The sequence below is a fragment of the Nasonia vitripennis genome, chromosome 2, assembly GCF_009193385.2.
Source record: "Nasonia vitripennis strain AsymCx chromosome 2, Nvit_psr_1.1, whole genome shotgun sequence".
Lineage (NCBI taxonomy): Eukaryota > Metazoa > Arthropoda > Insecta > Hymenoptera > Pteromalidae > Nasonia > Nasonia vitripennis.
Window position 1 is genome coordinate 20,174,807 of NC_045758.1, and position 21,740 is coordinate 20,196,546.

The following is a 21,740-nucleotide window of genomic DNA, read 5'->3' on the forward strand; positions in this document are numbered from 1 at the left end:
CTCACGCTTTTTCTCACGTAGGCATAGATTTTTTCGGCCCCATTTCAATTAAAGAGAAAAGGCGGTATAATCGAACAACCCTTAATGCGTACGGGTACGTTTTCGTCTGTATGGCTACAATGGCAGTATCCATAGAAATAACCAGCGACTTGACCACCGAAGGTTTTCTAGGCGCGTTCGCTCGATTTATAGGACGTAGAGGTATTCCCCAGCACGTTTATTCCGACACCGGGACTAATTTCGTTGGGGCGAACAATCAGCTTAGGGAACTCTTCGCGCTCATCAATTCAGAGGAGTTCAGGTCTAAAGTAAATGCCAAAGCTATCTCTTTAGATATCCAATGGCATTTTAATCAGTCCTTATCTCCACATTTCGGGGGTTTGTGGGAGGCCGCGGTAAAGTCATTTAAGCATCACTTTAAACGTGTAGTGGGTGGGCAACTTCTTACATTCGAGGAACTCTATACGCTCGCGATAGAAATAGAAGCGATTTTGAATTCCCGACCTCTCTGGTCGATCTCTGCCGACCCCAACGACCCGATAGCATTAACCCCAGCGCATATTCTAATAGGTAGGCCTCTTACAGTTTTACCCAGTGCTGATTTGACTTAAAACTTTAAACGTAAATGATTTTAGAATTTACTGCGTTAAAAGAAATTTGATTATTAAGTTTATGGATTTTAGGTTATAAACCTATTGGTGGAGTCAAGTACTCAACATAATGTGGGCATATATTATGTTGACATATTATGCTAAGAAAAATATGGCCAGTAGTTATTCACCGGCCATATCTTATAGCTTATTTTCTACGAGGGTCACAGTGTCGGCAAAGGGTATGAAGATACCATCCTCGATCTCAATGCCAGGCAGCTTTAGACTTTGCACCTTGTTAATATTAGTGTCCGACCCAAAAATAATAGCTGTAGTCTTCCCGATATTGAGGCGAAGCGCGTTCTCAGACCTCTAGACCGCCACTGCACACGCCACAGCTGACATACGGTCCACACCCCCGCTCAAGTCGTCCCTCGCTACCTGCGTATAGGTTTGAAGGTCATCAGTATACAGCAAATGCTCGACACTATCCGATAATTCGCCCTTAGGGCCTTTAAAAGAAGCCAAAATGTCTCTGAAATCGTTGATGTAAAGACTAAAGAGAAGACGAACCAGGACTGAGCCCTGTGGAACGCCAAGATTGTTAGTGAGCCAATCAGAATTTCCAACTTTTTTCGTAACCACTTGATGGTTACGCCCTGTAATATATGACTTTATCTACAGAACTACAGACCTAGAGAAACCCATTCCTATTAGCTTTCGAAGAAGTTTAGAGGGCGAAATCGTGTCGAACGCCTTACTGAAATCAAACATCAGGAGGATAGTAAGCAGTTGCTTTTTGCTATTAATACCCGCCCTAATATCCTCTGACAGACTCAGTAGTGCTATTTGCGTGCTGTGATAACGCCGAAAGCCTGTCTGGCGTGTATCAAGAAGCTTCCCCGACTCTAAATACTCGGATATCTGGTCGTGAACAATCTTCTCTAGAACCTTGGCAAGAAAACATAACAGAGCGATCGGACAAAAGTCTGAGGCGGCTGATGGAATAGCCGTCTTCTTGAGGGGCACTAAACAGGGCTTTTTTCAGGCTCCAGAGAAGACGCCACTAGACAGAGAAGAGTTAAAAATAGATGCAAGGTGTTGGCCCAGGACCGGAAGGGATTTAGCAATGACATCCTGAGGAATGCCATCTTCCCTTTTTGCCTGTGATGAAAAATGCGCAACGGCCAGGACCACATCCGAGAAAGTGATATCACGGAAAGTAAATGCAGCCGTCGCCACAATTTCATCCAAGTTCACCTCGCTCTCTGATCTTGATACGGAGACCCCAGCAAAGTGGGCCTCCAAAATTCTGGCCTGAATAAAAGTCTCTCGTGCCTCGATGGTGCGCTGTTCTGCGCGATATATACCATAACGTATACAACTATCGTGTTAGGTATCACACTTTTGGTAGTTCAAAAATTGAAAATAATGTGCCAACGGTTAAAAATGTTATGTCAATTCCGTTCAATGAACAATTGTTTTTTACTGTTAAATCTTCTTTCAAAAAGTACGGCTTTACTTTTAGGAAAAGATAAGCTAGATAAATGGTGTGAGACTAATGTCGTATATCAGATTCCTTGCAATGATTGTAACGCTACTTATGTTGGCCAAACTAAGAGAAGTTTGAAAAAGAGAATAGATGAACACAAAAAAATTCTTTAGATAAAATATTACCCATCCCTAGTCATATAAATAATTTTTCACATAGTTTCAACTTTGAAAATGTCAAAATTTTAGATAGAGAACCAAATAATTTCAAAAGATTGATTTCAGAAAATATTTTCATTAACATTAATAATAATAACATTCATAAACAAGAAGATTTTAACTTAATTATTAAACAATATAATAGATTAAATAAATATTTAAATAAATCACATTCCTTTAGTGTGTAGTTATACTCTTTTTAAAATTTCTATGCATTGCGTATAGGTCGTAGATGTGTGTGTGTATGTGTATGTGTGTGTGTGTGTGTGAATAAGTGAGCTCGGGTTCCTTCGGGTATCTCCGCTGCACGGTCTCAATACGTACTTGTCTTTTCATATGCGTCTTCCACTGACTGAGAAAACTTTATGACTATTATTTGTTTTTATTAGGTATGACCATTGATTGTTTAATTATTTTGTAACAACAAAGTTTATGATGTTCTATACATATTGTAAAAAATATTTTTATACGTGTAAACGTTTTATTTTTTTGTTTTTCTTAATAAAGGCTTGAAGAGGTCCCCACCCGGGATGAAACGTCGCCAAATGTTTATACAGTATTAGTTTGTTTTTGTTTTTTCTGGAAAACTAGGGGTTATCCTCCCACGTTTGCGTCCTATTACTATTATTCAATGATGTTATGCCTATTCGGAAAGGTCGCCATCGTTCGCATTCAGCACTATACTTCATTGTCGTCAGTATAGATTACGTAAATCCACGTATGAGACTCCCCGACGTGGTGTGTCGCACCATGTTCAACTAATTTGAGATTCAACTCACAGGCCAAATCCTTGAAAAAATTCGCATCATATGACGTCGACAACATGTTTGCGTTTAGATCCCCCATGATTGTACGATGATTATAGTCTTCCGCATATAGTTTTAATTTATCAACCAGGTCAGAGTTGGTCGTGAAAGAAATACCCGGTGGTCTATAGATAACGGAGACAAAAATGGGGGGCATGCGGCCCTTTTGAATTTTACACATAAGGTACTCTGGAATCCCGGGCTTTCTACCATCCGTCGTTGTTGGAGATGAGCACAGCATGGTCGCCTTGTAACTATTGTGGATGTATAGTGCCACACCTCCTTCCTGGGTATTCCTATCCTGCCGAAGGACAGAGTAGCCCTTTACCTGAGCAAATACAAGGAGAAAAAAAACAGTAGCGTTTACTGAACCTAGTTAAGTAAAGCAGTTCAGTAGATGCTACTGCACAGACTTCAGTAAAATCTACTTAACTGCGTGCGACAGCGAAGAAGGACGACGCACCTAACCCAAAAAAAGTATACTAGTATGGTGTAGCGTGAAACACGAGAAACTGAAAGAGAAAGAAAGAGATATATAAATATGCAATATAATGTGTCTCATCTGAGACGAGACACAAACAACGTCGGATCTGCGCCAATCACCCTTCCCTGTGCTCATAACTTCTGTCTGAGGTGCCTTCGCGGTACAGTCGAGCATGGCCTTCTTATATTATTATATGGCCTTATTTTGTTGGTTTTACAAACCAACTATGACTAAGGCTATGTCGAACATAGTAATAATATCTATCATGCAATTATTATTTATAAATTTTAGTTAGTACTGAAGTTAGTTACCGAACTGTTCATTCAGTTGAAACTACGCGAGTGACTTCAGTTAGATTTACTTAATAGCCGTTACTGAAAAATTTAGGTTACATTTACCTAAACTTTGAGTAAGCGCAACGTTTTATTTTTCTCCGTGTACATCGTCGACGCTCGGCCCGAAACGCGACTCAGCCACGCCAAAGAGATGGTAGAAGGGACGAGCAGTCGCCAGGTATTGACGAAACATCTCCATGTGCCTGTTTAGCGAGGTAGTGTTAATAAATCCCGCCCTCAACCCATCACACTCTGCTCCTCTCACCTTCACTCCGCCTAGTCAATTTTTCTTACTGTCTTTGTCTAGCGATCCTGTGCACGGCGCAGTCCCAGTGATCTCATTACCGTTATGTACCGCTGTCACATTATTTACAAGATTGTCATTACTCGTCGTACAAGAAAATGACCCAGCAATGGCTTGCAAATCAGTTACCGTTTGAAAATGATGTAACGTCTCCCCATCCCGCATTTTTGCCAAGAAACGACCGCTTCTATGCCAGACGTACTTGAAACTAAGACCGCTAGCTACACTTTTAAGACATTTAAACTGCAAGAACGATTATTTACTTAACAACTCATTTATGAAGATTTTACTTTGGGGCTATTATCAGGCTATTACTCGTTTCCTGGGATAAATGCGAGACGTTGATATGGCGCGTGTTTAAGCCGGTTATCTTGTGTTTTGCTCGCATGATATTTTTTACGATCATATGGCTCGACAGACGGACAACCCACGGCGATGGGCGACCGCTGACAGTTGCCACTTGCGTATTCGGACGGAGTAACCGCGTAGACACAATGTCATCCCTAGCGACGGACGGCAGAACAGTAGCGAGAACTGCGTGAGCCACGTCCCCACGTTCTTGTTCCGTACAATCAGAAATACTAGAGATAATTATTTCTGCAGTGGATTCTCCACTGTTCATCTCGTCCGTCGGAGAGGAACGCCCGCCAGCAGAGTGTTCTCGACCCTCTCCTTGGCGCTTACGAGCCCGGGTGTGACGTCGACATTTACAGACCCTAAAGTCATCTGTATCAGCCGACGTGGAGGCGCCCGCGCCACCATTCGCGTCAACAGATTTATAATCTCTGAGCAAGACTATGACTCGAGACGCCTCCGCGATACATATGTCTGCACTGCTACTGCCCCCATCATTATTTTTATTATTCCTATTACTAAGACTAAGGTTACGACTAAAGTTACGACTAGGACTAGAACTGCCATCATCACCATTTATACGAGTCTTTACCCTATGCATCACTCGCATAGCAAGACTCTCCCGAAGGGCTTTATTCTCTTGTGAGAGCAGAAGGTGATCTTTTTATAGTTCTTCCAGCTTAGAAACTTGCTTTACAATTTTCTCCTCGAGTGACGAAACCCTCTCCATCAACCTGTCAATCATTTCCAGTGCTGCTGGGGCAGGGTCTGATCTCCGGCTGATGGCATCAAGTCTCCCCACAAGCAGAGTCTTGAGATCATTATCTGATCTCTCAATGAGCTCAAACTGGTTGCTAAAAGGAGTAAGCATGGATGATGGCAGTGTGCAATAGCGAAGCGCACTCATATCCACCGAAGAATTGATTTGGGCGTGCTTCCCATCACTGGCTTTGCTAGTAGGGACGGCCGGCGTCGAAGCAGAAAATTCCTCCCTCAGAGAAACAGTGTTGTTTGTGTCATTCGTAATCGAGATATCAGTCTTGTTCTCATTAGTATTATTAACATTATCGTCAGTATTATTTACATCAGTCTTTTTATTTTTAATCTTATAATCTCCTTTATCCTTCTCTAGTTCTAGTCTAGGCGCAGTTTTTCGTTGCGTTTTTATTGCGTTTATTGTGTTGTCTTTATTTTTAGTTTTACAAGCTTGACATTAGTAGTTGCCATTGTCTGTGACATGCCAACTCATGCAAACATTGTGAAATATTGCAGAACAGATTTTGCAGTGACGAATTATAGCGCCTGCGTGTGTGATATTCCTACACTTTTCACACGAGGCGCGAGGCATTTTTAATAAATAGTTACAATAATAAATAAATAAATAGATAAATAAGTCAATAAATAAATAAATAGATAAATAAGTCAATAAATAAATAAATAGATAAATAAGTCAATAAATAAATAAATAGATAAATAAGTCAATAAATAAATAAATAAATGTCAGAGAGTAAATCAAATAAGCAACAGAGTTCGACAAGCAATAAATAAATAAACAAATAATTACATAAATGAATAGTGACTAGTGACAACTAGGTACGGACAAACATTTCCCGCTCTACAAAATTCAAATCTGGCGCGTTGAAAAGCTACCAGACTGCACATGCGCGTGAGCCGAATCAGTCCTGCCAACTGTTGCTCGAGTAATTTAAGTTGCGATTGTATTGCACTCTTGCGGCAGAATATGGATTCTCGATCGCGGCGGTGATTTCGCACTTATTGAGCGATATATATATATATATATATATGCGCGTGTGTGTGTGTGTAGATCTAACCTCAGAAGATGCAGCGCAAAAAACGCAAGACGCATAGAAGCAAGATGTTGCTGCGTTGAGAAACACCACTGGCCAGAAGTCCCCTCAGAGCGATGAGAGTAGATCGCTGCAATTGTCCCAGACTCGGCGACAGAGGTGGCAGAAATTGTAGGTTATGTCGTCGACAGTGAGCGGAAAATTCCCTCCAGGCTCATAAAAAGCACAGAAGTTGATTTTTTTGCGCGAGCATAAGAATCGATTGGGGAGTCCTTTCCGCTGTAAGAAAACACTCCGTGGAGTGAAGAAAAAATGAGCAAAGTACAAAGATAACTGAGCGACTCACTACTGCTTCTTGACTTACCAATAGCAGATCCGCCTAATAAAATAAATAAGGAAAACAATTTTATTACATAATAAAAAAAAAAAATTTATCAAGTAAACATATGTTTTTTTATGTGATTTAATCTGCTTTCAATTAAAAACTATCATACTTAGAGGGCTGAAATTGTGCATGGTAATTTGTTTCAAGTTGTTAAAACAATAAATCCACTTGTCTTAATCTCAAGAGCTACAGTTTAAATTCTCATGTAAACACCCATGTGTAAATTTTGCCCCCGGAGCCATAGGGTTCGGTGTGGATCAGCCAGAAAAGACAGACAAGCAAAAATTGTTACGCTGACCTGTTTCTACATAATAAAATAAGCATCTACACCACAAATTAAACATCTTGCATGAATACACTGCATATAAGGCTCTATAATGATGGATACTGCCTGCGACTGACTCGAACTCTGAGTTGGAGAATATCTTTTAAAATTATCACTTTTACACTTCATCGTTGATAATCTTAGAAACACAGATTCCACCTGATGGTTCTTATATCCAAACCCATATAAAAAGTGTACATGTTAGTGTGAGTGTTGAGTGTGGTCATGTTTATATACATGCATGAATATGTGCAAGGTTAGAATGCCATGCCTAACACATTAACTTCTATTTTCCGAATTTGTTGTAAAAACCTTCTTTTAAACTTAAAATTATTTTAAAATTTATTACTTCAAAATCAATTGATTATTAAGTTTATGAATTTTAGGTTATAAACCCATTAGTAAAGTTAAGTACTCAACATAATGTGGGCATATTATGTCAAAGTATCATGACATATTATGTTAAGAAAATATGGGCACTAGTTATTCGCCGGCCATATCTTATGGTGTATTTTCTACGATGGAAACTGAATAATTTTAATAATTTAATCATACGAGGAAGCTTATAGGGCATGTGCGGAAGAACGTCTGCATGGCTTAGTCGGCTAAGGCGCACTACCGTACTTACTTGGCCTCATGCAGGGCGTGGGTTCAAGTCCTCGGTCAAGCATAACTTTTTTAGATGCAAATAATTGTTTTATAAGCACTTCTTTCAAACAAAAAACTTGAATCCAAAGCCTGGTAGTAACGACTTTCCAATCCTAACCTAAAGCCGCAATAAGCCACGGGTAGCTCCGTTATCTTACGCGGACGTTATTATTCGATGTGCTTGAACTGCGCCATTTGCTGAAATTACTAGTATTATTTGTTTAAGGCTTAAATACTGACAATGACTTATCGTACGTATACCACTAAAACTGGTTGAATCATCAATACCTATATAAAGCATATTTCTATCTTAATAAAAATGGGTAGTTACTTGCAATTTTTAGTCATGTCAAATTTGAACAGTTTTTACATTTTAACTACCTAGTTCTTAGGTTTTTTCTGACTTTAAATGTACATTTGTCTACCAGGGTGCGAATGAAAATAATAAAGATTTTATGAATAATAATTTCAAGATACCTGCCACTTCCAAAAACTGTCAGACGAAAATGCAGCGCCAACAGAGTTCGACTTCAACTGGAATTCGGTGCCTATTGCCGTAGCCTGTGCCTTTCCATACGTGATAGCCTTCACGGCTGACACGATGGAAATCCGACTGATCATCAACGGCAATCTAGTCCACACGATCGCGATGCCGAACCTCAGTCTCATAACATCGAAGCAGGACATATTCTTCGCCTCTACAGCTCCAGAGTTCTTCGCCCTTAAACTGGATAAGGAGGACATAAGCCATAGCCCGCCGTCCTCCCAGTCCAGCATACAGAGTGCGTATAGAATATCATTTTAATATTATAATAATATTTTATGCCTGCATATAAGCCATTCTACGAGAAGTCGGGCACTTTACGGTTGAAAAATCGAAATCTTGTATTTTTGAGGACACACTCACTAGACCAAGTTCTTACATGCATTTGGATATATCGTTGCTCCCTACGAAGACTAGCACAGTTCAAATTTTCCAACTAAAACTAGCACAACTCGCGATTTGCCGCGAAGTGTAGCACAGTTCAGAAATGCCGCAAGAGTAGCACAAGTCACGTATTTTCCGTGAAGACTAGCACAACTCGCGACTTTATATTACTTAAAATAGTAGGTGAGCTAGGCTGGTACGGCGGCAAGCCAATACGGTGGCAGGTGAACAAGACGGCAGGGGATACAGAGGCTGAAGGATACTGCCCCCCCCCCCCCCCCCCATGAGTCCTCGAGAACACTGCAGTGGCGCAGGCCGCCCGATCGTACTGCTACATGTACCCAGGGATGGCAACCGGAAGTGCAGAAAGTTGCACCGAATGGCTAATTTCAGATCACGGCGCGTAGAAAATAAATTTCTATAGTCCGTAGCGCGAGAGTCGCTCTTCTGCAGTGCGTTCTGCTAGGCGCATGTAAATGGTCGATGTTTATTTCAATAAACAATAGTATTATACGGAATATTATACGAAACACTCTTGTAAACAATACAAAAAGGATTTTACACTAAAGGAATAATCATACATTCGGTCATTTTACTCACATTCATCGGTATACATATGTATAGGTCAAAATAACAATTAACCGTAACAATTATCCTCTACACTACAATATCTACTGTACATTTGAACAAGAACGTGTTGTGTACTACGATATAAAAGTATAATTTTGTTGTTCGAATCAGCATTTTCTTTTAATTCCATTACATCTATACTTATATCATTTCAATTTTTGCAAAAAAAAAAAAAAATAAATAAAGCATACATACATAAACATAGGTAAAATTATACATAAAGTTAATTATGCATATTAATATTGTTTTTCATCAACGTAATAAAGTGTAATTAAGAGTCACAATATTTGTTATGTGTATGTATATCCTCTTATATTTATTTTCCTGTTTTTATATTTATAAATTCATCAGCAGTGTATAATAAATATCTGTACATTTTTATATAGTTGCCCTAACTTATACATCACAATAACTGTATAATAAGTCACATAGTCTACATTTTATGCAGGTACATATTTATCAAATTAAACCCAAGGAGCAATGTAAATGTGATTGTTATGGCCAAAGTAATCATTGAGCGTGCACTCTGTTGCTGTATCTTGCTTCTTAAGGGAGTCTCTGTCAATAGTGCAGTAATAATCAATATGCTGGCCATCAAAGTAAAAGTAAGGCACTACATTAATGATTGCCAAACCTGATGAAAAAACTGCAATATACTTGCAGAGTAAAATGAAGGCCTCTGGAAAATTTGTACAATCTGTAAATGAGATATTTATCAGTCAAAATAATAATAAAGAAAGGCTATAGCCGGGTTACTATGGTGAAATGGCCCCCTTGGAAAATGTATATATGTTATATACCATTCGATGGGGGATAAAAAAAAACTACCATAGCCAAATTTTTAGCTCTCTGCCTAGTGCGCATGCGCAGTAACGTCGATAAACGTGTTTTTTTGATTTTATTTTTTTCTGAAGTCCCTATAGGATAAAAATTTTTTTAAAAATTCACATTGGTGTATTTTTATGTCATGAATAACTGCAATTTTTTTGGGATTACATAACCTCAAATATCGGATCTAAAAAAATTATTAAAGTTTTCAATCGATATTTTGACCCCCTTGTTTTTGAGGTGCAACTTTTTAAGTAGACTTTTTTTGTGTACTTTTTCCCGTTCTTTACGATGGCACTAACGTTTTTTCCTTAAAAATGGTGGCACAACTCGATTTGAGCCAAAAACTGATTTTTTTGCCATTTTTTCACGTTTTTAGCTGATTATGTTACAATTTAGTTACTAAAGTGACTCCTTTTGAGTAGTTTTGCATATCTTCCCATGAAAACATAATCAAATGAAATATTTTGTTCGCTCCAAGCCGTATTTTTTATATTATCTTACGTTTTCAATGATGGTCTTATCAGAATTGTGATATCACCTTATTATAAAACTGATGGCTAATGTTATGTTCTTTTTAAACGTTCTGTGATTGGTCGAAAGTATTGTCTCTGTCGCACTTTTTTGTTTATTGTTTATTTTTATTTATAATAAAAGGTTATGCTTGGCCGCGCGGTTGACGCGGCGGCTGCAATGCAGACGATCTGCGTAGTGAATGGTCAATCATAAAATTAAGAATTATCAGGAGCATAAACAAATAAAGTATTTTAATTTCTTAATTAATTAAACGATGCGCAAACCAATGGCCAACATTGTTTTTTTCAAAACTAATTTTTTTTTTCTTACAATTGTCTATATAAGGGAGAAAGTACAATACGTCCCGTCCCGTCCCGTACCGACCCCGGGACATACCGTCTGAAATAAGTCACTTTTATATTATTGGCTAATTCTGTTCGATAACCCAATCGACGGTACAGAATTAGCAAATCCCGTAAAAACAGCTTATTTCAGACGGTATGTCCCGAGGTCGGTACGGGACGACGGACTCAATTGTACTTTCTCCATAATATACTAATACAAGTGAATGGTGAAAACGCTGTTAGTATAAGTTTATAACTTTTAAAGTAAATTAAAATCTAGCAAATAAAAATTGTTTCGATTTTTCTTTTTACTATTTCGGCTTTTGACTGATAATTGATAGCAATACTAGAAAAAATAATAAAGTAGTTAAGTATTTATTTTCAAATACATTGGAGTTAGTTGGAACCGAAGGCTGACGCGGCTACTTTAAATCTTTCTGCTGTTTACTTCAAAACTAACAATCTTGTATATTTAAAGTGAGTACTATATATTTTACATATCTTTTAAAAAAATGAAGATTTAACAAAGTTTTTCAAAAGTTTTGACATCACAGATTATATGCTTTGATATTAGGGTTATATGTATTTCTAATACATATTACACAATAAATTAATATTTTGTTAAATAACTTCTTTAAAATCAAAACCTATTATTAATATCTAAAATGTTATTTTTATGCCGACACTTTGAGTTTTGAAAAAAATACTGTAACCAACCTACTGATAAATAAAAAATCTCCCATGTATTTATAATAAATACACTTGTATTTTACCGGTATATGCAGAGTAAGACTTATTAATGGGTAGAAAAATAAAATTTTTATTATAAATTCTGTAGTATTAAGAGTAATTGTATCAAAAATAATGACAGATAATATAGTAATATAATAATATAATAATATGATATAATAATATAATAATATAATATAATAATATAATAATGTAATAATAATAACAGATAATTATTAGACCTTTTTATACGCTAAATAAGAAAAACATGTTGTGTACGTTATTAAATTCTTGCATAAAATCAAAAGTTTAAACCAACATTAAATTATAAACTGTTTTAGTACTCGCATAAAGATCCGATCTTATACTAAAACAAAAATAGCAATCAGATTTTAAATCAATAAGCTAACAAAAAAGTAATTAATAAAAATGAATTTTCAATCCTATAGATATAGATATACGTACAATGCATGTAAGGGGAACGAGTCTTTATCTATTTAACTTAACCAATTTAGGCTAATCACATAAAGTAAAATGAGAAATTAGTTAAACATAAAGTTGTTGAAACTATTAACTAAATAAAATTAAGAAGGAAAAACATTTGAATAAAATATGACAATAAACTTTTGCTAGAAACGGATTTGACGATTGATGAGTTGCATGTTTTGATGTAATGCGGTATATTAATTATACAAGTATGATTAAATTGATAAAATATAGAAAGTCTTGAACAATAATTAATTTGTTTATGTATAAAATACTGTCAAATTAATAAAAAATGCACATAAATATCTGCATATGACTATATATGATGTGATTTTTACTATAGTTAATTATTATGAGATAAGAAAAAATATTTGGTTTTACATAAAAACAATACATGAGAAATAATAAAAATGAAAAATAGAACTAATAGGATGCGAACTTATTAATTGTCAATTAACTTTTGAGTTAAAAAAATGTAAAATGAATAAAGTAAACACAAGCTAACCTATGCTTTAAACACATACGTATATGAAACATCATTAAAAACAACATTATTTATTTATTTTAAAATACACTATTATTCATGTCTAGATACAAGAACATATTTTTACAAAAAAACAAATTGAATATAATAATTTCATAGGTTTGTTGATTTTATAAAATCACTAGGTGCAAGCACTTCAATACAGTTTTTATGACAAAAAAAAATTATTTGCTTAAAAAACTTATAAATGAAATACAACTTATTTCACTTTTACTAGGCAATATTATTTTTTTACTTTTCATGTAAAGCTACTGAGAAAACTGGATTATACAAGAACTTAGATTATAATATTTTTGTAATATTTATTATTCATTCTAGTTTTTAATTTAAAAAAAGGCAAACAATTTTTTTAGATTTTTAAAAACTAACTAACAGTATTTTTAAATGTATTGTAAAATATTTATATTTTATTATTTCAGAAGTGATCTTCTTGTCTAATGGTTAAATAAATATGGCATCTAATAGTAATGAAGAGTCAGATAACATCAGGAAACGCGATGATCGAAGATGTGCCATGTGTAATATTTATATTAGAAAATCAATTGGTCGAGAAAAGGAAATCGAATCTGAAGTTGAAATCGAATATGCTAAACAATTATCAAATAAAGATATTTACATCCATGATGTAATTTGTGATTCATGTAGAAAGCGATTAGCCAAATACATATCAAGCTCTAAACCTAAAAAGGTTAATGTTCCAGCAACTGCTTCGTCTCAAGATTCAAATGTTTCTGAATCATTTTCTCAGCTAACTGTCACTTCATCATCTGAGGAAAGTACACAATCATCTGTATACACAATAAAGGAACAAAAAGTACGAGCAACCACGGAATTACTTATTCAAAGGACGATTGCGACACATAAATATGGCTTTGTTTGTGGGTACCAAAAACAGACTAATAATATATTAGTTCCTTTAGAGGCCCGAATTCAAGTTTATAGTAAAATGAATGTTTTTATTCCACATGGCAATAGATGCTGTTGCACACATTTAATTAAAAAAAGATTTTATGAAGATGAACTAAATAAAATTAATATTTTTTCCACTACAAGTACGGTATATATTGATGAATTACTACAATTTTTGAGTCAATTATCAATGAAAGCAGACGAAACTTTATTAGATACAGTAGCTGAATTTTCCATGCCTGAAAAAAAATTGAAAGTTTTTACGGGATTAACGTGGGAAAATATTAATTATCTTAAAGATCAACTCACTTCTCTGAAGAATTCCTGTGTAAGGACAGCGACACAAGCCATTGTCGTATTTTTATTCAAAATGCGCTCTGGGAATTCTAACTCGCTCATCTCTACAATATTTGACATTGAAAGCGAACAACAAGTATCTCGTTTTTGTCAATCAGTATTATTATCTTTCGAAAAAGATTTACTACCAAAACACTTTGGATTAGAAAATGTAGACAGAAATGAATTGATTGAAAATCAAACTTCTAATATGGCAAAGAAATTACATCCTGGTAAACAACTTATTTTGATTGCTGATGGTACTTATATAAGGCATGAAAAAAGCTCTAATAACGAGTACCAAAGAAAATCTTATTCAGGCCAAAAAAAAGTTCCTCTGACTAAACCATTTACTATATGTACTACTAATGGTTATGTTGTTGACCAGTTAGGTCCATATCTTGCAAATAAAAATGATGCTACAATACTGATTGAAATATTGGAAGAGAAGCAGAATATTTTACAGAAACTTCTTCGCCAAGGGGACATTTTTATACTGGATAGAGGTTTCAGGGACATTAAACAAAAATTAGAAAATATGGGTTATATTGTTTTGATGCCTGCACTCAAAGGTTCAAAATCTCAACTTTCTACGCAAGAATCAAATGAAACAAGATTCACGACAAAACTGCGATGGGTTGTTGAAGCAGTGCACGGAGTTCAAAAGAAAAAATATAGGTTATTAGATCACAAACTTGATAATAAAATGGTGAAAAATACTGGATCTTATTGTAAAATTTCTTGCTACTTAAATAACTTGTTTGGCAAACGCCTAGATTCTGATGAAGACATGCAAGATGAAATATTTAGTGCTATGCAATCTAGAAAAAATGTTGAAAATACATTAGCAGTTTTAGTAGCAGACAAAAGATGGAGTCGTCGGAAACTACCATTTAAAATAATAACTTCGGATGATTTACCAGACTTTCCTGAATTAACAATAAAAGATTTGAAAATTCTGTTTACAGGAACATATCAGCTTAAACAGACAATATCTTACTTAGCGGAAATGCTTGACGCAGATAATAATTTGAAGATTGGATATTCAAAAGAGACTAACAATATTCTCAAACTTGAAGTTCAATCCAGGCATATTAACAGAAAACAATACAAATGTTTCGTTGAGTATAAACCAAATGGTATTGGTTATTCTAGCATCTTAAGACACTGTTGTGATTGTGCTAACGGTAACCGTACTATAGGATGTTGTGCGCATATTGCTGCCATAATCTATTATCTTTCACATGGAAGATATTTATCAAAAATCATACGACCAGCTGAAATTCTGTCTAAAATGTTTCTTAATGATCAAATTGAAGTGTGTATTGATGAAGATAGTGACAATGATGAGTGAATCATTTTTTCTATTGTGAACATTCGTTATTTTTAAAAAGCTACTTGTATACGTTCCATAATTCATTTTAAATAGCCTATGAAGATAATAAATTATACTTTGTACGAATTGAACATACTTAACTTCAATTCCTTTTTACCTGATAATTATTACTGTCAATAGATTTTGAATAATCAATTAAGTAGAGGCAGATAAGCCAAATATGGCCTTTTTAAGACCACAAGACGCCAAAAGTACCCTCAAACGATCGATTTCAAGGCTATGTTTAGCTAAAAACAGGCTTTTTTGCGTGAAAACCCTTGCATTATGACATTTTTAGGTTAGTTTTGGGTTACATGGTACCAAAAATGGCCTTTTTCGGCGTTAAATCACTCAAATGAGGGCATTTTTAGGTTAAAGAGAAAAGCAGACACTGACAGCGGCGATATTCTTTTTATATATAGAGAGAAACCCTTTATTACCTCAAATTCTGATAAGACCATCATTGAAAACGTAAGATAATATAAAAAATACGGCTTGGAGCGAACAAAATATTTCATTTGATTATGTTTTCATGGGAAGATATGCAAAACTACTCAAAAGGAGTCACTTTAGTAACTAAATTGTAACATAACCAGCTAAAAACGTGAAAAAATGGCAAAAAAATCAGTTTTTGGCTCAAATCGAGTTGTGCCACCATTTTTAAGGAAAAAACGTTAGTGCCATCGTAAAGAACGGGAAAAAGTACACAAAAAAAGTCTACTTAAAAAGTTGCACCTCAAAAACAAGGGGGTCAAAATATCGATTGAAAACTTTAATAATTTTTTTAGATCCGATATTTGAGGTTATGTAATCCCAAAAAAATTGCAGTTATTCATGACATAAAAATACACCAATGTGAATTTTTAAAAAAATTTTTATCCTATAGGGACTTCAGAAAAAAATAAAATCAAAAAAACATGTTTATCGACGTTACTGCGCATGTGCACTAGGCAGAGAGCTAAAAATTTGGCTATGGGAGTTTTTTTTTATCCCCCATCGAATGGTATATAACATATATACATTTTCCAAGGGGGCCATTTCACCATAGTAACCCGGCTTTATAAATTTTCAAACTAAAAATTTACCTTTGTTGTCCAACACAGGTCTTAACATACAAGTCATTGTTTTGACACAAATTATGGAAGCTTTGTATAATTGCTCGAGTAGGAAGGCAAAAGTGCATGGCAGCTTTGAGAGTCTGAATGTCAAACCCTTCTAAATGCTCAAAACATAAATATCCCTTTTCTACATTGTGCTGATCACAGCAGTTATGGACTCCATTGTTTTTGTCAGGAGCCAGAAAAGATTTATCTAATTCCTAAAAATTAAACTTTATTAAAATCTGCATCGATTAATTTTAAGGATTAGCTTGCTTAGTTAAGAAAATACCTGCACTATCTTATCCGTTACACAGTAGCCTGAGTTGCTTGCAGAATATACGTTCTCCAATTTGTTGAATTCTTTACGTAACAGTAATGAATTCTGTGTACTACATCTCCTGTTAAAAGTCCAGAAGGTCCTAATAGAGGAGATTACTGAAATACGTTTTCAAGTATGCAATTACTGGTTTATAACAAGAAGATCTAAAGTGTATTACAACTTACCAGTGAGATATCTTTGATGAAGACACCAGCATTTGTCAAGAAAAATCAGCGTACATCTTCTCTAACTGCTCCAATAGCACGTCCCATCTCATGCACAGCACTGCATAATATTAATGAGAGCACGTAGTATCCCATCTCATTGTAAGGAATGTCAACTCCTGGAACCTGGTGACGATTAAATTATTTTTATAACTTTCAAGAACACTAATAATATAATGGTAATAAAAATACAATTAAATTTACCATAAGTTCCAATACTTGTTCTTTCTTTTCATTTGGCGATGCTGAATTGTACAGCCAAATGTTAAGTGTCACTTTTAAAATGACTACTATCGATATTGGAAACAGTAGAATTGTTGAGACCATTCCTGCATTGTACCACAGTGACCAGAATTTTGAACAACTCATGCCCCATCTCATTAATGAGCGATTCAAGGCAGTGGTGAACCATTTTATGCGTATAATAATTGGATTTCCAGACCAGAATTTTTTCAACAGAGTCAGATAGGGTAGGTGCATACATGACTGCAATAAATATTTCATATTAAACAAGCAAAATTTATGTCAAAGTAGAAAAATATCCAGCTATACATGTATCATACGCTTGACTGATGAATGACTAATCCGACATTGTTTTTTTCTGGATTCTGGTCTCGCATGAAGTCTCTGTGACACCAGGGATGGCATCAGGTTGCACCAGTGCCTAATGAAACTTTGGCAGTCACAACATAATCGATAAACTCTTCTCAGTCATCACCTCAACCGTTGCAAATATTAAATGCAACCTAACCTAACATCTTGATTTTGGAGCTCTGTGTGAAAGGCAGACTGTTCACTCGCCAGTTTTGTTCAAGTGTGCAATAGCTTCTGTACAAGAGAATAAGTACAGCGATGGTCCAGAACATCTGAAGCAATGAGCTCGACTGCTGCAGCTCACATTTTACAACTTATCAATTCACAAAACAGCAGCATCTCCCGTACACCCACAACTGCTGGAATCCCTGCTTTTGTTCGCACATTTTACAACACTACACTATTACAACTATTAGCAATATGAGAAGGGGTTTGAGCAACACGTACGCGTACACTGCGAGGATTTATGCACAGCTGTTTACATGCGCCTAGCAGAACGCACTGCAGAAGAGCGACTCTCGCGCTACGGACTATAGAAATTTATTTTTTACGCGCCGTGGTCTGAAGTTAGCCATTCGGTGCAACTTTCTGCACTTCCGGTTGCCATCCCTGCATGTACCCTCCGCGAAGCTACTTTGCTTGCAGGTTGCGCGAGGCCACCTAGCGGAAGAGCCTCCGCTGTGTGGTTGGGGATGTGTGGTGCAGCAGAGCTGTGCGTGCACTGTGCCGCATACTCTGAACCAGTCCAAGCTTGTCTCGGTTGGAATCAACCAATGCGAACTCTTGAATACTTTGATGTTGTTTTCTAGATGATAATCCAAATTTCGGAATATAATGTTTCCAACTTGTCTTTTTTCTCTTACAATTTAGAACATACACTACATGACTCTGTGACTGTCCCATTTTAAAACACTCAAAATCTTTTATATACTTGTTTTTCAGGCATTGTCGAATACTTCTGAGAGTATTGATTCCAATTTGAAATTTTTTCCTTTTTCTCCTTGTTCTTAGAATCAGGAAAAGGAGTATATCCTGTACTGCTTGGTGTTGGCCTCATTGTATACTGTGGTAAAACGAATAGCTTACTTGCTCTAATAACACATCCTAATGGTGTTAGATTTGAATACGTATATGCATACTCAAAATCTCTCAATCAATCGAAGTATAAATTTCTAAAAAATATTTTAGAACCTATTGATGGTATACAATATTTTGCTAAAGCAAAAACAGAATAACGATAAAATTTGTGGAGTTTGAAAAGAAGGTGGAATATGGATGTTTGGTGATTCTTCTATCATTTTTGGTGATAAGAGTATCAAAGTAAAATATGGAAGATATCATAAAACCCCACGATTGATGGAGTTGCTAATAGCAAAGCATCCGAATAAGCAGATATATAATCAAACAGATCTGCAGAACGATCAAAGTATACTTGAAGCGACGAGTGCTCATAAGAAATGGTTCAAAAGTCATGAATCAATTCGCATTCATAATAGTAAAAAGTATACCGATATCATAGCACCTTTGTTTGCAAAAAATGGTAGAGCATTACGTCGATACAAAGTAGCTCGAAGAAATAATCAAATGGACTATGTATATTGGAATGATCCTAATGAACTAGTCGATCGTCTTCGTCTACTTATAGCTAAACAATCAGCTAGTAATCCAAGCCACGTCAATGAGATTCACTCAATTACTGAGGAGCTCCATGAGGAAGGGTATATATTTTGAGCGCTTTGAGAAATATGCATCATTTCGAAGATGAGTGTCGACGTGTTTGGACGTAATCTATAAAAAGCGAAGGTGGTCGTGGTCCTTCTGGTTTTGGTTTCAAAATCACAACAGATGGTCAATACGACATGGATAAAAAGAGGTTATGCAACGTAGGAGATGCACAGCACATAGATGAGGCTGATGAAGCTGTCAGTTTGTTTCAATTTCAAATGGAAAACCAAAAAATTCTAGATTTAATATCCCGACAAGAAAGAGACTTAAACAATTTAGATTCTCTTTTGGCAACATACAGAGAACAATTTGATTCAAAATTACTTACCTACAAGCTAGAAATCGATACTATAAAAGAAGCTGTGTCACAGATCACAAGCAACATTCATTCTGCAATCGTTTAACATGCAACATAAAAAAGTAGTAGTTCTTTACTCCACAAACCAGCTCAACGGAATTATCCTCGTCGCAATTTCGATGTGAGAGGAAAGGATGAAACTTGGCAAGCCGATTTAGTAGAAATACAACCATATGCTAAGGAGAACAAGGATTATAGATATCTTCTTACAATCATCAATACATTCTCTAAATTTGCATGGGCTGTTCCAGCAAAGAGAAAAACTGGAGAAGAAGTCACAGCAGCTATAAAGTCTATATTATGTCAAGGTCGAGTACCAAAAAATTTGCATAGAGATAGAGGTAAAGAATTCTACAATGCAAATTTTGAAAAGCTCATGAAGCAATACAAGATTAATTTATAATCCACATATAGCAATCTTAAAGCTTCCATATGTGAGCGTTTCAATCGTACTTTAAAAACAAAGATGTGGGTTCAGTTTAACCTTCAAGGAAACTACAAGTGGCTAACTGTCTTACCCGATTTGATAGCTAAGTTTAATAATAGTAAATATCGAACTATTGGAATGAGACATAATGAAGTCTCTATCGATAATCAAACTCAAATTCTAAAACGTTTTGCTCATACAATTACAAAAACAAAGAAACCTAAATTTAAAGTAGGAGATCATGTATGATCGAGTAGAGTGAAGCAGATTTTTGAGAAGGGTTATACACCTAACTGGTCAACAGAGATATTTACAGTGAGTAGAGTAGCTGCAAGGAATCCAGTTACCTATTATCTCAAGAACTATCAGGATAAACCAATCACTGGAGGATTTTATGAAGAGGAGTTATCTAGAACGAAGTATCCTGACATATATCTCATAGAGAATGTTCTGAAGAAACGAGGAGAGCAAGTCTACGTCAAGTGGATTGGATTCGATAATTCTCATAACAGTTGGATTAATAAAAGCGATATGTGATTTTGGGAAGTGGTGGAGGCCCCTACCATTGCCCCCATCTGTGATATACAACCATTTTGAATTTACCTCTCCATTGATATCCCATTCAATACAGCTTGAGGTTTAATCTAACCCTTCTTGCAAATGGTAGCATCTTGTTGAATAGATCTTCATCATTAACTATGCTCCAGAACATCTCATATACAGAAAGTCTTCTATTAGCCTTGAAAGTTAGATTCAACTTACGTTGATTTGCAGCTGATATCATTTCATCAAGCAAAACATCGTCATTCAACAAACATGTAGACAGATGATGCGGAAGCAACAATGAAAACTTCTCATCGAGTACTATGACTGGACCATACCTAGTTCTAACACGCTTAAACGATGTTATCACGAAAGTATAATCTTCTTTCGGTTTTAGGAGTGGATAGCTATTCAGCAAGAGAGACCAGCTCATGAATTCCATTTCCGCAGTAAATGATCTCCACAGTCTGCTTTACTACCTTTCAACCAATTGGAGAGAGCATTCAGCAGGTTGAAGCTTTAACAACTTGTTGTTTGGTGTGGTGGGGACCCCAACCACGCCCGTGACTACCTCTCCGGTTCTTCTTCTCCTACGCATTCAGCGTCTAAAACAAAAGGTAAGGTTATTATCAAAGTATAGTCGGTAAAGCAGATTTACGAACTTACCTATATTCCAGCTTAGACCTCTTGCTTGCTGGCTCCTCCTCGTTACAGGGGTAGATCTTAGCGCCGTCTGCCAACGTCGCCTCGCACGCCCGGAGACTGTAGTGTCCCCACGACAGGGTATCGGTCTCGCCGAACACCAGATGCCGCTTGTCGTCGTGGGGGCTGAGCGCGTCCTTCTTCTGCTTCTCCGTGGTGACGACGTGCTTCTTTGAGCGGATGTTCTGCTGCTGGCGGACGAGGATCTTCCGATCGAAAAGACAGCGATGATAGTCCTCGCGGTCGATCCTCTTCTTCACCACGCTGCCCTTGACGCCCTCCGCCTTCTTGATTGGATCCTGGCAGTCGATGCATACGCAGTACATCTTACTTTGCAGACCCAGAAACTCCGCCATTATGCTGCCAGTGCACTC

The 21,740-nt window shown here is 36.2% G+C and overlaps 2 protein-coding genes across 8 annotated transcripts in view; one reads left to right on the plus strand and one right to left on the minus strand.

Moving 5' to 3' along the window:
- LOC100114533 (GTPase-activating Rap/Ran-GAP domain-like protein 3) overlaps positions 1-21,740 on the plus strand; it is a 282,814-nt gene that overhangs the window by 206,495 nt on the left and 54,579 nt on the right. For 5 of the 6 annotated variants that reach the window (XM_031923081.2, XM_032596355.1, XM_032596356.1 and 2 more), the window contains one exon: positions 8,223-8,531. The exons of the other annotated variant lie outside the window; for it this stretch is intronic. In XM_031923081.2, the coding sequence (XP_031778941.1) occupies positions 8,223-8,531 (309 nt within the window). The remainder of the gene's footprint in view (positions 1-8,222; positions 8,532-21,740) is intronic. 6 annotated transcript variants of the gene reach the window in all.
- Positions 9,594-18,758, minus strand: LOC116416126. Of its 2 annotated transcripts, none has more exons than XR_004344536.1 (6): positions 17,581-18,725; positions 17,222-17,503; positions 16,979-17,143; positions 16,764-16,909; positions 16,460-16,692; positions 9,594-10,004 (listed from the first exon to the last, which is right to left on the minus strand). XR_004344536.1 is itself a non-coding variant. In XM_031923086.2 (6 exons), exons 3-6 carry the CDS (start codon positions 17,008-17,010, stop codon positions 9,926-9,928), a joined length of 474 nt encoding a protein of 157 aa, XP_031778946.1. In that variant the 5' UTR covers positions 17,011-17,143; positions 17,222-17,503; positions 17,581-18,758; the 3' UTR covers positions 9,595-9,925. The 2 variants fall into 2 exon arrangements, 1 of the variants encoding a protein (XP_031778946.1); XM_031923086.2 differs by having other exon boundaries at positions 9,595-10,004; positions 16,764-16,893; positions 17,581-18,758.